Consider the following 16,175-nt stretch of genomic DNA (forward strand, 5'->3'; position numbering starts at 1 on the left):
GAAGTTGAGTACAAGAAATTTTAAGGCAACTTTGTAATTGGATGAATAGACGCGACAACGATAAAGGTATGGTAATGTGATCTACGATATTAGCAGCACTTTATTATCACCAGCTCCGAGTTCAGCAATCATTCCCATTACTGACCTTAACATCTGACTGTTTAGACTTTCCCTCTACTTAAGTTCTCAAGTAAGAATTACAAGATTAAAGACTTTCTATTGACAGAACAATGGGCAGCACTACTAAAGGTAAGTGACAGCGTAAATTTCTGGTGTGGCGGCTTTGATAAGTTTCTACTCATGCAGTGTCCGTCAAACATTTTCAACAGGGAAATAGCAATTTCTGAGGCCATGTATTAAATAGCCATGTATTAAATAGTCATGTATTAAATAGTCATGTATTAAATAGTCATGTATTAAATAGTCATGTATTAAATAGTCATGTATTAAATAGTCATGTATTAAATAGTCATGTATTAAATAGTCATGTATTAAATAGTCATGTATTAAATAGTCATGTATTAAATAGTCATGTATTAAATAGTCATGTATTAAATAGTCATGTATTAAATAGTCATGTATTAAATAGTCATGTATTAAATAGTCATGTATTAAATAGTCATGTATTAAATAGTCATGTATTAAATAGTCATGTATTAAATAGTCATGTATTAAATAGTCATGTATTAAATAGTCATGTATTAAATAGTCATGTATTAAATAGTCATGTATTAAATAGTCATGTATTAAATAGTCATGTATTAAATAGTCATGTATTAAATAGTCATGTATTAAATAGTCATGTATTAAATAGTCATGTATTAAATAGTCATGTATTAAATAGTCATGTATTAAATAGTCATGTATTAAATAGTCATGTATTAAATAGGTATACGATTGATTTTTATTTTTGCTATAATAAGAGCCATGTCCATCCATACAAAACCAAGCTGAGTATTTAAAAAAAATACCTTGCACGATCATTGAGCTTGCATATTCCAAGTTACAGACCGGCGTGTTAACCACTACACCGCTCAGCCGCCTTGCAACTTCACAAAATAACTATGCGCATACCGATTACTCATTATGATCTCTCATGGTGCATGGAACTGCCAAGCATACTAGTAAGATGTAATAAAAAGAAATTGGTGTTTATTTCATCATTTTGGCAAACAAAAAAAGTATTGTTTGAATCAGTGGCACAATCTTTCAATGTAATCATAAATATTGCATCCGCCACCAATCATTCAAGTTCATGGATATATTGTTTATGCGTAATAAAAATAACAAGGAAGCATATCATTTGTCGTAAATATTTATTTAATTTTATTGCAATGTAAGAGCTACCTCAACTGAAGCTTGTTTAGCCAGGATTAGCACCAAAGCCTGCATTTTAGTTATTTGTAGAAAGCAATCTTTGTAGTTTTTCTGCATATCTTAATAGAATAGCAACGCTATTAGCACGGCATAAAGAGATTATCCTTGAAAAGTATTTTTTATATTTTTATATATTTTTATTGCTACTTTGACTTCCAACAGAAGTGACACATTACTGTTTTACATGTGGTAAAGATAGAAAATTTGTTCGCAGTTTACTAAGGTCCAGCTTCTATAGGTGATATTCTAAATTGACAAACACACATTTTAATGTATTGCACAATATCTATATTTGTATAACACAAATAAATATCATAATTTGGAAATCTCCTGAAAAAACTTAGTAGAAAGATTGGAATGAGTGTAGACTGGTTCTATAACAGATGAAAAAAAATTGAAATCGTCACAAGCCAGTGTCAATGCTTTCAGCAACAACTTTAGTGAAATTCGATCGTGGTTTAATACAGCAATTGCTTAGGTGGTCATTTCTTTATTTATTTTGTCATTAGCTTTGTACTAAACTATGAGGCAGCCAGACACTGTAAGTGATAAGTCTTAGAGAACATGCTTAGTTGTGATTACAAGTCTCATAGATGACCAGCATTTAGCGATTTTCAAATATTCTAAAACAAAGATTTGTAACTGTGCTTGGATCGCGTGTCGACATCGCTGAAATGAATGACATAAGAAATTGTGTAGGCAGTAAAACAACCATATCAACGTTTATTCCAGTCTCTGTTCAATCTAATATATCAAAGGTATTATATTGATATTGTTGATATTGTTGTGATAAGACAGTATAATGCAAAACTGACTCAATTGATGAGTATTATAGGGGAACTATGATGTTAGTAATAAACTGGAGATTACAATTACATTAAATATTTATACAGCAAAGAAAAATAGGTTCTGTTATGATTGCAAATAACAATAACAAAGTTAATTGGTTCATGTAATGCAGATATTGACAAAAGGGTAAAAACTAAAAGCATTTTGACATGATACAAACAGGAGTCAATTAAAGTGTTATTGGGAATTGTGCTTCCTGTCACTACCTCACAATGCGTACATCGAAGAAACAAGCCTTAGAGCAGCTGGAGTTTGTAATTTCTGAGACAGTCAGTGTAAAAATTATAGCCTTATTATGAAACATTTTGTTCACCCAGTTGCTTTACCTGGTAACAGGCTAAACTCAATTGCTTGTTCATCTTATAAAATAAAAAAACTGCTGCTCAATCGAAGATATGATAGATGACCTTCACCTTCACCTGTATAGCTTCTGAGTAACGAGTTGGTTTAATCAAGTTTATGCTAGTACTTTGTTTCTAATGTAGCAGACTCTGAGGCTAATGTAGCAGACTCTGAGGCTAATGTAGCACACTCTGAGGCTAATGTAGCAGACTCTGAGGCTAATGTAGTAGACTCTGAGGCTAATGTAGCACACTCTGAGGCTAATGTAGCAGACTCTGAGGCTAATGTAGCACACTCTGAGGCTAATGTAGCAGACTCTGAGGCTAATGTAGCACACTCTGAGGCTAATGTAGCAGACTCTGAGGCTAATGTAGCAGACTCTGAGGCTAAGGTACAGACTCTGAGACTATTGTAGCAGACTCTGAGGCTAATGTAGCACACTCTGAGGCTAATGTAGCACACTCTGAGGCTAATGTAGCACACTCTGAGGCTAATGTAGCACACTCTGAGGCTAATGTAGCAAACTCTGAGGCTAATGTAGCAGACTCTGAGGCTACTGTAGCACACTCTGAGGCTAATGTAGCACACTCTGAGGCTAATGTAGCACACTCTGAGGTTAATGTAGCACACTCTGAGGTTAATGGCTCCCTTTTTTTTTACTAATTTTATGGAATTGAGCGCACATTAAGCCAGCAACCATATCAACCACTATAGAGTAGCAACTATTAATAGCTCCGCTACAAACAAACCTCTGGTGTAGCTGCTGAAAAACATTCCAAAAGTTGCTGTGATTGCGAAAAAGGTTTTGCCGGCTGAGTCGGTAGGAGTCTGTACCATCTACAGCCTTGACCAACACTAACCAACAATTAACAAGAAATATGAGTTACAACATACCATCACATTTATCATTCTATCGCCTGGATATGGGATGAGTGTAAATATTTCTTTTGAAATTTTTTTTGTAACACATTTTGTTTTAAACTATTTAAAGATAAGCACACTTATATAAATTAATAATTTTTTGTGGAAAACCTTTTACTTATTTTATAATGAAGAAATCTTACCCTTTGATGTAATGATATTTCGGTAAGAATTTATTGTAACAAGAAAAAGAACTATTCAAATTTTATGGTTCAGAAATATTTTATCCTAGGTTAACATGCAAAGTCTAAATCCTATTTTTATCTCTTTATAAAGGATTTAAAGAATTAAGGAATATAGAAATTGCCCATCTTTATTATCTAGTAATTTTAATATTTTAATTTATTGTTTTATACTGGCTCTCAGTTGACTACTGGTTCATTACTGTTTCACATCTGACAACTACTTGACAACAAGTAGGATACCTACTAGTGTAAATATTGAAAGACAGAACATGCACTTTGTACATTGGTAGAGTGCAGGTCATTCAAAACAGATTCATGAGCACCATCTGTAACCCAATAACAAACCATAATTCTCTCCCTATTTGTTTAGAATTGACAGATGTCTGTGTTAAACCATATCTAATTGCAGTGTCATTGTATTGTTAGCTGTTATATGCTTGGTAGGCTTTCTGGAGCGGCTGAATGCAAAAGAACCAATCATTTGTGCGGAGGGATATCTTATGGAGCTGGATAGAAGAGGCTATAACACAAATGGCATCTTTATACCAAAGGTATGAAATCACCAACCAGCGTTGTATTATGCATTTGGCTTCAATAACAGAGATTTGGTCTTTTTAAAACTCGCTTCAATCAGATGAAAGTTAAAAGCTTTAACTCAATGTAGATTTCGTGCACTTAATGCCTTGGATTGATGGCTGCAAGCCATCAATCCAACTTCTAAACCATGACTGCCCTGTTTGGACACTTGCTCAATAATCCTAGCGTATTTTTGTGCTATAAAATATTATTTTTTCTACCACTAATAACTATATGTGGTTTATAATGATCAGTTAGAGTGAGGGCCAACATCTGTAAACTTAAACTTAGTGGAGTCATAAACAATGGCAAAAAGTGAATGGGTACGATGTACAGGCCACCCTTTCTGAATCATTTTTCAGTGCTGAGCTAGAGAACATGAATTTATCTTCTTTATAGAAACATGGATAAGCTCACTAGACTGAACTAAAATAGGGGTTTATAATACTTGATAGAGTTAGCAGTATTAATGATTACAACTTGTAAAGTTTCTTACATTTAAAAAATGGTAGTTGTCTGCACAATTTTGCAAATAGCGGATAATCCCTCATTAGTAGTGTCTTTCAGACTGAAATATAACTAGTACAATTTTTACACTAGACTAAACATTGCACGTTTCTCTGTCTTGAAATAGTAAAGTAGAAGGGGTCTGTACCGTACTCAAAAGTGGAAAGCTATGCCAGCATAGCGAACATAGTTTTCGTGTAACAAAAAATTCTTTGCTAATATCACTGCTATCATATTACCAATGTCAACATGTTTCCAGTTGTGGAGCTACACTTGCAACTGATTTTATACAAGCCTCAGATCAGAAAGCTCTTACCTACCCAACCTTTAAGAGTTTGCTAACAACAGATAGCAATCTTTTTACCAACAGATAGTTGATAAAAAAAGGTGTATATACTTACATATTAAAATGTTGCAGGCAGTGCTGGACAATCCTGAAAAGGTTGAAGATTTGACAAAAGAGTTTGTACATGCCGGAGCCGATGCTTGCTCAGCTTTTGTGGTAAGACGATATCTTTAGAGCTTATAGTTTAAAATAAAAACACATGCAGTATGTGAAATGCTTTCTAGATCACACAAACAAGAAAATGTTGTTTTACGTGTATAAAAATTTTTTAAAGATAAGCTCAAAGATTTTCTTTATTTGAAAAGGCATAAACATACATACCATTAGTATTGTGGATTTTAAAACGAATACTTATTATTAGCTAAATAATTGAATTTTTGAAATGACTATTTTAAGGTTTACTGCTTCAGCAAATGTATCTGAAAGATTTTTTATCAAAATATTCTATTAATCCGAAACGAACAAAATAAAAGTATAAGTAAAAGTAAAATACTACACATTGTATCTTTTGCATAAATTTTCCAATTTTGGTTAAAAAACATTACTTTGTGCACTTCTAATAATTTTTATGTGACAAACATTTTTATCCATAAAAACATTTTTTATCATTCTAGAGTTACTCCTACTATTGTAGTATTTCTCAACAAGGAACAAGCTCGGTGCTGCCGGTGAGGGAGACAGCTTTGAACTCTTGAACCGAAAAGCTCATGAGATTGCTAAAAAGGTAAACTGTTTATTGCACATATTTATAGTAAGTTTACAATGTATAGAAAATTGTAATTAAAATTCATTCAATTGAGTTTAAAAAATGGTTATGAATGAACATAATCAAGGATGAATTGCGTTATGTAAAATATTATTAAAAGATTTTTTCCACTTTTGTTAACAAAAAAGTTTCATTAATTAACAACATTCTGTTATAAGACAACAGCAAATGATTATACATTATGCACTTGAACATTCTTGTTTTCTGGGTATGTGAGTATGTGTATGGGTACCCAACTCAACAATATTTCATAAGAAAATGACAATTGATTGTTTTACCACCACACATCAGCAAACAGATAAAATTCAGATCAGAATCAACCTCTGACCTCGAAACTGGTACACTTACATCCTGTATCATATCCATCAACTACCACTAACGGATGGACATTTTTATCATAACGCAATGATACTAACTGATGTTACAGAGCATATCCATAATTAGCTTTCAAAGGAAGAGTTTTTTTCTCTTGGCCTCACAAGCAGCTCCCTCAGCTAAGCAGCAAGTTTTGGCAGTGACCTTAATTAGACAAAAATCTGTTCAGACCTGCATTTGATAATTTATAGAAACTACTTTGATCATAAGTACTTTTAAAAAGCCGCAAAACTGTTCCGTACTACAAAGGTGTTCTGATTTTATTTTAATTTTCTCCCTTAAGGTTTTATTTCTTATGCTAAAAATATATCTGTAAAATAATTCTTATTAAATAAGAGTTACTTCAATAATGTTCATATTTATAGAAAAAATATACCAATGTGTGATGATAATGATTCAAATACATGTATCTTACCAAAGAAATGTAACATCAACACAAAATTAAACATGCAATACAAACTTGTTACTGTAAAGTAACGGTTGTAAGTTCTGTATGTAAGCGCTTAGAAAGGGCGATACTTATCCTAAAGAGCGCGCTTGAAGATACTTAAAGACTTATCAGTATTTTTGAAGTAACTCAATGAGTAGACTTGATAGCATCGCTCCATCCAGCCCTCAGCATGTGTTCATTTATATAGAATATTTAGTAGGGCCCAGACTTTCTCTCTATTGCAACGAGTAAACATGCAAGATTACAACAGTGAACATGACTAACTATGATAATGGACGACTTTAACAATTTAGTGTGAATGTCAATACTTACAGGTTGCCAAGGAGACAAGTACTTTGTTTACTGCAGGTCTGACCAAGACAGGGCTATATGACCCTGATGATACTGAGAGTCCAGCTCTGGTTGAACAGGAGTATAGGGTATGATGAGCTTGTACTCAGTAGTTCTCTATAATAGCCTTAAGATAAAAACCTATCAGTGTAAGTTACCTATCAGTATGAGTTACCTATCAGTATGAGTTACCTATCAGTGTGAGTTACCTATCAGTGTGACTTACCTACCAGTGTGAGTTACCTATCAGTATGAGTTACCTATCAGTATGAGTTACCTATCAGTGTGAGTTTCCTATCAGTATGAGTTACCTATCAGTATGAGTTACCTATCAGTGTGAGTTTCCTATCAGTATGAGTTACTTATCAGTATGAGTTACCTATCAGTGTGAGTTACTTATCAGTGTGAGTTACCTATCAGTATGAGTTACCTATCAGTATGAGTTACCTATCAGTGTGAGTTTCCTATCAGTATGAGTTACTTATCAGTGTGAGTTACCTATCAGTGTGAGTTACTTATCAGTGTGAGTTGCCTATCAGTATGAGTTACCTATCAGTATGAGTTACCTATCAGTGTCAGTTACTTATCAGTATGAGTTACTTATCAGTGTGAGTTAGCTATCAGTGTGAGTTACCTATCAGTGTGAGTTACCTATCAGTGTGAGTTACTTATCAGTATGAGTTACCTATCAGTGTGAGTTACCTATCAGTGTGAGTTACTTATCAGTATGAGTTACCTATCAGTGTGAGTTACCTATCAGTGTGAGTTACCTATCAGTGTGAGTTACCTATCAGTGTGAGTTACTTATCAGTATGAGTTACCTATCAGTGTGAGTTACCTATCAGTGTGAGTTACCTATCAGTGTGAGTTACCTATCAGTGTGAGTTACCTATCAGTGTGAGTTACTTATCAGTATGAGTTACTTATCAGTGTGAGTTAGCTATCAGTGTGAGTTACCTATCAGTGTGAGTTACCTATCAGTGTGAGTTACTTATCAGTATGAGTTACCTATCAGTGTGAGTTACCTATCAGTATGAGTTACCTATCAGTGTGAGTTTCCTATCAGTATGAGTTACTTATCAGTATGAGTTACCTATCAGTGTGAGTTACTTATCAGTGTGAGTTACCTATCAGTATGAGTTACCTATCAGTATGAGTTACCTATCAGTGTGAGTTTCCTATCAGTATGAGTTACTTATCAGTGTGAGTTACCTATCAGTGTGAGTTACTTATCAGTGTGAGTTGCCTATCAGTATGAGTTACCTATCAGTATGAGTTACCTATCAGTATGAGTTACCTATCAGTGTCAGTTACTTATCAGTATGAGTTACTTATCAGTGTGAGTTAGCTATCAGTGTGAGTTACCTATCAGTGTGAGTTACCTATCAGTGTGAGTTACTTATCAGTATGAGTTACCTATCAGTGTGAGTTACCTATCAGTGTATGTTAACGTTTCAGGCAAACAATGTGACTCAATATAGATATCTCCCAGCAGGTTTTGAAAGTAATTTTACCAACTTTTAGTTTACCTTAAAAGAGAATAATTCATCAGTATGCCTCACACATCAGTCTGCACCAACCAACACAGTGTGCATTAACTATCTGTAATTTTTTGCCATCCAAACAGGTTAACAAAGTTAAACAAACCAGTGACACCATATTGTAGGAGCAAATGGCAATAAGCGCAGAGTTGGAAGTGGACTTCATTCAAATTCAGACTCTCTGGGATTATGGGGAGGCTTCTATCGCTCTCAAGATTGCCAAAGAATATAGTAAGGCTATGCTGTACTAGGTACATGTAATAAAAATTTGTATAACAAAATTTTAAGTCAGTTTCCTTGACCAGTCAAATATCTCAGGGTTTGAATATTTGGAGTTCAAAACCAGATGCAAGAATGAACCAATAAACAACACTGAAACTTCAGTTGAAAAGAATTAATATGAACACCAGAGAGTGAACTTCCATATCTTATTACACTAATATGTTTAGAGTAATGCTCAAGGGTGGAGTTAGATTTATACATATAAATAAAACAATTGAGAAATAAAATAAAGCAGATGCGGCTTATATAGGGGTGTGGTTTATAGTCCGAAAAGTACGGTAATACAAATTTGTTTGAAAGGAAAATTTTAAGTCAGTTGCCCTGACCAGTCAAATATGCAGTATGATATGGGTTGGAAAGAATTAATATGAACACCAGAGAGTGAACTTCCATATCTTATTACACTAATATGTTTAGAGTAATGCTCAAATATATAGTTAGATTGAAGATTAAAATTGTTTAAAAATAACTTAAATAAATACATACAACAAAATAAACCGAATGCCATCTAACACTGGTTCAGATGTAACTAGTTACTACATTTACTTGCTCAAGCTGATATAATACAGCCGTGAATTACTTGTCTCATGTCTGTTCCTAGACCTACCAGCAGTAATAACACTGGCACCAGCAGGACCTGGCCCTATGCCCAAGACTTTTGATGGTTATCAACTGAAGGATGCATTTCAAAGGTTGTTGGATGAGGGGGCAGCATGTGTTGGACTCAATTGTTCTCGAGGACCTAAGACTATGATTCCAATATTTAGAGAGCTGCGTAAGGATATAAAGGTGGGTTGTGGGAAAAATTTAAAGTCAGAAAAACTATATATACAGTATATATATACACTTGTATATAATATTAAACAAATAGTTTTATACAAACACACGCACGCACACACGCACGCACGCACACACACACACACACATATATATATATATTTTAGAAAATTAAATAGTTCACTTTTCTTTTCAGCTACTGGCAGTTTCCTGCTAGTGCATTCTTTAGGCTGTAGACTTCAACTCCATAATATATATATATATATATACATACATACATACATATATATATATATATATATATATATATATATATATATATATATATATATATATATATATATATATATATATATATATATATATATATATATGTATATATATATAAATATACATATATATATATATATATGAATAAAAGTGTAAAATCCGAGCAGAGTGCTCAATGTTAAAATCAGTAAACCAGACTATAACTGTAGTAACTTTAGATAAGAAACTTCTTTACTAATAGTTGCATGTTTGCTAAAAGCAATCTTCAGCGCATATAAATACATACAATGTATACATAAATAATATATATATATAAACAAATATATGAAGTTTATTAAAAACTACAGGTTAAAATCAGTAAACACGATTGCATGAAACTAATAGTAGTAATGATTTTAACCTGTAGTTTTTAATAAACTTCATACACAGCTCTAATTGACTCGATTATTGAGCACTTTACTTTACAGTGTAACCGCATATACTATAAATAAATATGTATATATATGTATACATACATATAAATATATGTATTGTAACTAAAAGCAGGTGCAAAAGCGTATAAAAAGAGAACTCTACACTAAAAACCTAAAGAATAATAAGTGGAGTATAAAATAGTACACAAAAATTAAGAAGAAAGTAAATTTTCAGTAAAAGCGCTCCAAATTTGTATCGTGCGATGCACTCTTCAGGTGCGGTTGGTCAAACCGCGCCTGAGGAGTGCTTCGCACATGCCCTATTACTTTCTTCTAAAAAAAAATTTTCTATGTTTTATTTATATATTATTTATGTATATATGTACATATATATATATGTATATAAATGAGCAAAAATAATTTGTATACAAACCAAAGCTTTCTACTTAGTGTCTTACAGAAGGTTCAAACTATCACCATCCATATAAACCAGTTGTAGTTTTTGATAAAGCCTTCATCTGCTGTCATTATATACAGGGTCCCCTTGCCTGTGTTGCTCTGGGTTACCATACGGATGAAACTGCTGAAACTTGGCACAGGCTCAGGAGCACTGAGACCGGCAAAATGAGTCTTCCTGATGACTTAGGAGCTAATTCTATTGGTAGGATGAATTATATTATATAGTTTGTGGGAGTGTTATGACTACGTATGCCAACAAACACAAAGAAAAACGTCCCCATGCCAGAATTAGACTTTCTAAACATTATGGTTGACATAAGAGTGTTCTTCAACTCCTTATGAAATAACACATATACTGATATTTCAAAACCTTTGTCTTGTACCATTTTCAAGATTTTTCAGCAGAAAGTTGAAGGCATGACTGGCCAAATTCTGAGTTTATGATTCTGCTATTATTATTATTATTATTATTATTATTATAATTATTGTTGTAAAAGTTTTTCTTCACAGTTGTGTGGTGGTAGGTGACTGGTTGTAGTCCATGTTGAGTCCGGGTCTTAACAAAAGGCCAAAGGATCCAACATCTTCCTCAACTCCACTAAAAGAGGACCTTCCTCAAAATGTGAGCTGTTCCTAAGATGGCCGTCTTCTGTATAGTCTCAAAAGACATGTTCACTCTCACCTCCGCCAAGTACATGTATTCTATATGCCTCATTGATATTGTTCCGAGTGCACCAATTACTATTGGTATCACTTTGGTCTTCACCTTCTACAGTCTGTTTATCTCGAACCCAAGCTTTTTGTATTTACCAATCTTCTCATCTTCCTTCTGTACTACCCTTGTGTCTCCAGGTATTGCTATGTCTATGACCTGGCACTGTTTGGTTTCTTTATTTATTAGTATCAGGTCTGGTCTTCTAGCTTCAATAACCTTGTCTGTCTGCACATTGAAGTCCCATAGCAGCTTCACTTTCTCGTTCTCCAATACAGCTTCTGCACGGTGGTCGTACCATTTTTCTGTGTGGGGTAACTCATGTTTCTTGCATATGCTTCAGTGCACTGCACTTGCCACTTTGTCATGCCGCCCTTTATATTCTGTCTGTGAGATCTTACTGCATTCGCTGACTATGTGGGACACTGTTTCATCTTTCTGCTTGCACAATCTGCATTTCGGATCGTTTGTTGACTTTTCTATCTCGGCCTTCCTATAGTTGGTTCTTAATGCTTGATCCTGGGCAGCAATGATCAGGCTTTCAGTCTCTCATTTGAGACATTCCCTCTTCATCCATTGCCATGTCTCCTTTGCTGCTTGATCCTCTGTCTGTCTTAGATGTTGGTTGTTCATTGGCTTATCATGCCAGTTTTGCTTTCGTTCAGTTTTCTGATGGTTTCTATACTCTTGTCTTCCATCTTCACTGTTGGTATTTATGATCTTACCCGCTGTTCTTATAAATTCGACTGGGCTGCCTTCTGTGTACTTTTTCAGACTGTGACTTTCATAATTCACAGTTTCTTCAACACTCATTAATCCTCTTCATCCTTGGTCTCTTTCAACATATACTCTATCTATATCAGATCTTGGATGAAGACCTTTATGCATTGTCATCAGTTTCAGCGTCCTTCTGTCCAGTTGCTGTAACTCAGCCTTCGTCCACTGAATAATCCCTGCTCCGTATCTGTACAAGGACACAGCCCATGTATTGAGTGCGGTAATGAGATTTCCATCCATCAGCTTTGATTTCAGCACTTTCATAAGCCTGTGAATGTATTCCTTCTTGATCTTAGCTTTTATTTCAGATTGTTTTATGTCATCTGCCTCCATAACTCCTAAAATTTTGTAGCTTTCATTATCTTCTAGTTCATGGATTTTTGTTTCATTTGGTAGCATGATATTTCCTCTGCCAGTTAATTTCCCTCTTATCATGGTGCTGGTAGCGCACTTATCTAATCCAAACTCCATACCGATGTCATCACTGAAGATTCTCACTGTGTGTATCAGTGTCTCAATCTCATTCTTGTTCTTCCCATACAGTTTCAGGTCGTCCATATACAGTAGATGGTTAACTGCACATTTGTTTTTAAGATGGTACGCTGGTTTAACTTTGCGCAGTACAGTTGTGAGGGGTATCATTGACATCACAAACATCAAAGGAGAAAGACTGTCCCCCTGAAAGATACCTCGGCTGATCAATACTTTTCCTAGTTCTTTCCCTCCACTTTCTAGCTCTGTTTTCCATTGTTTCATACCTGCTGTCATAAACCTCTTGATGTTTTCTGATATCCCTAACATATCCATTACTTTGATTATTATAATTATTATTATAATTATTATTATAATAATTATTATTATTATTGGTTTATCACAGCTTAAGCTTGTGTTATTTACTGTCATCCAGATAGTTCCACTATCCTGGGATGGACAAGACTTTCTTGCAAATTTTAACCAATCGTAACAAGGCTGTTTGCTGCCCAGTTAAAAATACTATAATTATTATTACTATTAATGTTTTTATTGTTATTGTTTCATTTTTATTATTTTTTCATTTTTATTATTTTGTTATTATTATCATTTACCATCACTGTAAATTAATATTGATACTTTATTTTAATATTTATTTTTACTGTAGTTACCATAGTTGTTAATATTACTATAACTTTTTCTAAAAAGAGAAAACTGAGATGATGTAAGTTTAATAGTATAACATATCAGAGTCAGATCACAGCTAAAATATCATATAAGACCTGACTGGTTCAACCCTAAGCTTATTATTCGGTTATTACCATTATCAATCTTATTATAATCATCATGATTATTATTACTATTAGTATTCTTATCATTATTAATATTATTACATTTACTATTAATATTGCTATTCTACTTTTATTATTATCTCTGTTATTATTGGTACTATCATTTTGTTTGAAAGCAGAAGATTTTTTAGAGGTGTAGCATCGTTCTAATAAAAGATCAGAGTCAGATTAACAAAACCTTCAAGGTTGACTTGCAATAAAATTCCCATTACAGTTATTTGGTATCAAAAGACTCATCATGTCTTACGCTGTTGTGTTGCAGGTGCCAAATATGTGGTAATGTGATTACAAGCTCTTAAAAGCTCAACAACGACAGTTAATCACCGCCATCACAGAACCGCCGTAGATTAGAATCTCTTTCCAAAACGGCTCAAATGGGACGTAATTGAACAAGATGACTTCGGTTTACACTCTCATGCAACCTCATTCGTCGAAATATTTTAACAAATATACTTCACGCATTCAATAAAACCATGTCTATCGTTCTTATTCGTTTATTTCATCGTCATTGTAATGCTGTCACTTTCAGCACTGATATCTTATAACCTACCATGAAAATTCGTTTAATTTTTCAACCTTAGCTCCAAAGGGTGCATATCATCTTCTGATAAACATGACAAGCCTGTTGGTCACCTGTGATAGTCAAAAATTGCTGCAGAAATTATTCGCGCTGTTTAGCAGGAAGTATGCATCACATGATCAGATTACGACTAGACGATTAGACAAGCCGAAACAAAACTGTAAACTATATTTGGTATATTTCTATATTTGGTAAGGGCTCTTCGGTAAAACCCCAAGTATTTGTCATAAACTAGTGCTACGAGAAGTTTTATATTGAGCTTTTTATTGGCCTTTCAATTTACATTGGAACATCACGTGTCAAAACAATAACCAAATGGAATGACTATGCCAGAGAAATAAACTGATTCCGATCTACGGCGGTTTCATGATGGTGGCGATTAACTGTTCGTTTTGGAGCTTTTAAGAGCTTGTAATCACAATTTCCACATATTCTGCCCCTACAACTCAGCAGAGTAAGACATGGTAAATCTTTTGATACTAAATAACTGTAATGTGAACTTTGTTGCAAGTCAACCTTTAAAGCTAAAATGTCCAAGTTAATGGAAAAATAAACTTCAGCTGTTGTAATTCGTTTGGAAAGCAGCTGCTTTTAATCCTAACATATTTTTGATGATGCACATAGAGAGCAAAAATTGAGACTATATTTTAAATGTATTTATGAGGAAAGAGCTAGCTGGTAAAGAAAGAATTTGACAGTGGTTTGTCAAATTATTATATATCCTATGAAGTTGACTTCTAAACTACAGCTTGTTTAGGAGAGAAACAAGCAAAAGAACACAACTCCAATGTATTTGTAGACTCAGTTTGTATGTAACTCCATGTTGAAGGTAATATCTCTGTTTTAATAACCTCCTTAGGAAATGAAGAAGCTGAGTGGTACGCTCAACAACTAAAGGAAATAGGAGTGGAGTTTGTTGGTTTCTGCTGTGGGAATTCAAGTACATTGACAAGAACACTGGCCATGGCCTATGGAAGAAACCCACCAGCTGCAAAGTAAGTCCTATCCAATTACTCAAGTTTTGTGGTTATGAATATTTGCATAACAGGATATAACACAAACAGAAAAGATTATCTATGATTGGCTTTTTTACATAATTTTTATTACAAATCACAAGTTAATTATTTGAGTAAAATAAATGATAACACGTAGTTTTTAAGTTTTCTAGCCACATCACCTGGTATTAAAGACAAATATGTTATTGCATCATTTACTTTGAAATACATGAAGTTCATCTTTAATCTTCTAAAATTTAAAGATATTAAAATACTAGAAATTATATCTTTTATTAACCTATTTAATACATATGATAGGATAACTGAAAAACAGGTGTTACTGTTATTGTTACAAACCCTCTGAAAATAACAGATTTTTACATAATGGCGGTCAATAGCTGGTAATCCATAACTACTAAAAAACATTAGAAATGAAAAAACATTACGATAGACACCCCTACAACGTAACTAATCCATTCTGTGAACTTTTACGCTATAGGGAACAATGAAATGCGCGTAAATTGCCTAATCCATTTTAAGATCTTCCTAAACTCACCCATTTGGACCTTCAAAATAAAAAACACTAGACTCAACTTATTAATCTATTGGCTGTACAGTACTTCTAGTATTATTGGTTGGTATCGGCAGCTTTTCTCTTTATTTTTATTGATTTCATTTGGTTTAGGGTTCATGATTGCAGTAATTTTACATTAAGGAAGCACACACTATTCATACCACTATAAATTGATCTTTTTTCAGTTTTTTCCCACACAGCCGGGTCTACAGTACAAAAATAAAAATGTTGTATACATCTAAAATAAAGTGAAACAATATATTTTCCCTTTAATAAGAGCAGTGACTATCTTTTCGTCTGTCTGTTCGTCTGTCTGTTTGTCTGTTCGTCTGTTCGTCCATTTGTTCAAACCCAGAGTTACAGGTTAGGATACTAGATTACTTTCAATAAAACTGCAAATTGTGATATTTAGCTTCATATAGACTGACACTGTAACACCTTCATGCTT

The 16,175-nt window shown here is 33.7% G+C and overlaps 1 protein-coding gene across 2 annotated transcripts in view; it reads left to right on the top strand.

The window, feature by feature from the left end:
* The first annotated feature begins 120 nt into the window (after window positions 1-120).
* The window catches only part of LOC137391148 (betaine--homocysteine S-methyltransferase 1-like), a 32,186-nt gene continuing 16,131 nt past the window's right edge, over window positions 121-16,175 (top strand). The window contains exons 1-9 of one of the 2 annotated variants that reach the window (XM_068077517.1): window positions 127-249; window positions 4,119-4,225; window positions 5,176-5,259; window positions 5,738-5,827; window positions 7,010-7,114; window positions 8,692-8,797; window positions 9,450-9,637; window positions 10,846-10,969; window positions 15,018-15,153. In XM_068077517.1, coding sequence (XP_067933618.1) covers window positions 231-249; window positions 4,119-4,225; window positions 5,176-5,259; window positions 5,738-5,827; window positions 7,010-7,114; window positions 8,692-8,797; window positions 9,450-9,637; window positions 10,846-10,969; window positions 15,018-15,153 — 959 coding nt within the window. In that variant the 5' untranslated portion in view covers window positions 127-230. Of the gene's footprint in view, window positions 250-4,118; window positions 4,226-5,175; window positions 5,260-5,737; window positions 5,828-7,009; window positions 7,115-8,691; window positions 8,798-9,449; window positions 9,638-10,845; window positions 10,970-15,017; window positions 15,154-16,175 lie in introns of both variants that reach the window. The other variant, XM_068077515.1, reaches the window with a different exon arrangement.

The sequence above is a fragment of the Watersipora subatra genome, chromosome 3 (genome assembly GCF_963576615.1).
Source record: "Watersipora subatra chromosome 3, tzWatSuba1.1, whole genome shotgun sequence".
Lineage (NCBI taxonomy): Eukaryota > Metazoa > Bryozoa > Gymnolaemata > Cheilostomatida > Watersiporidae > Watersipora > Watersipora subatra.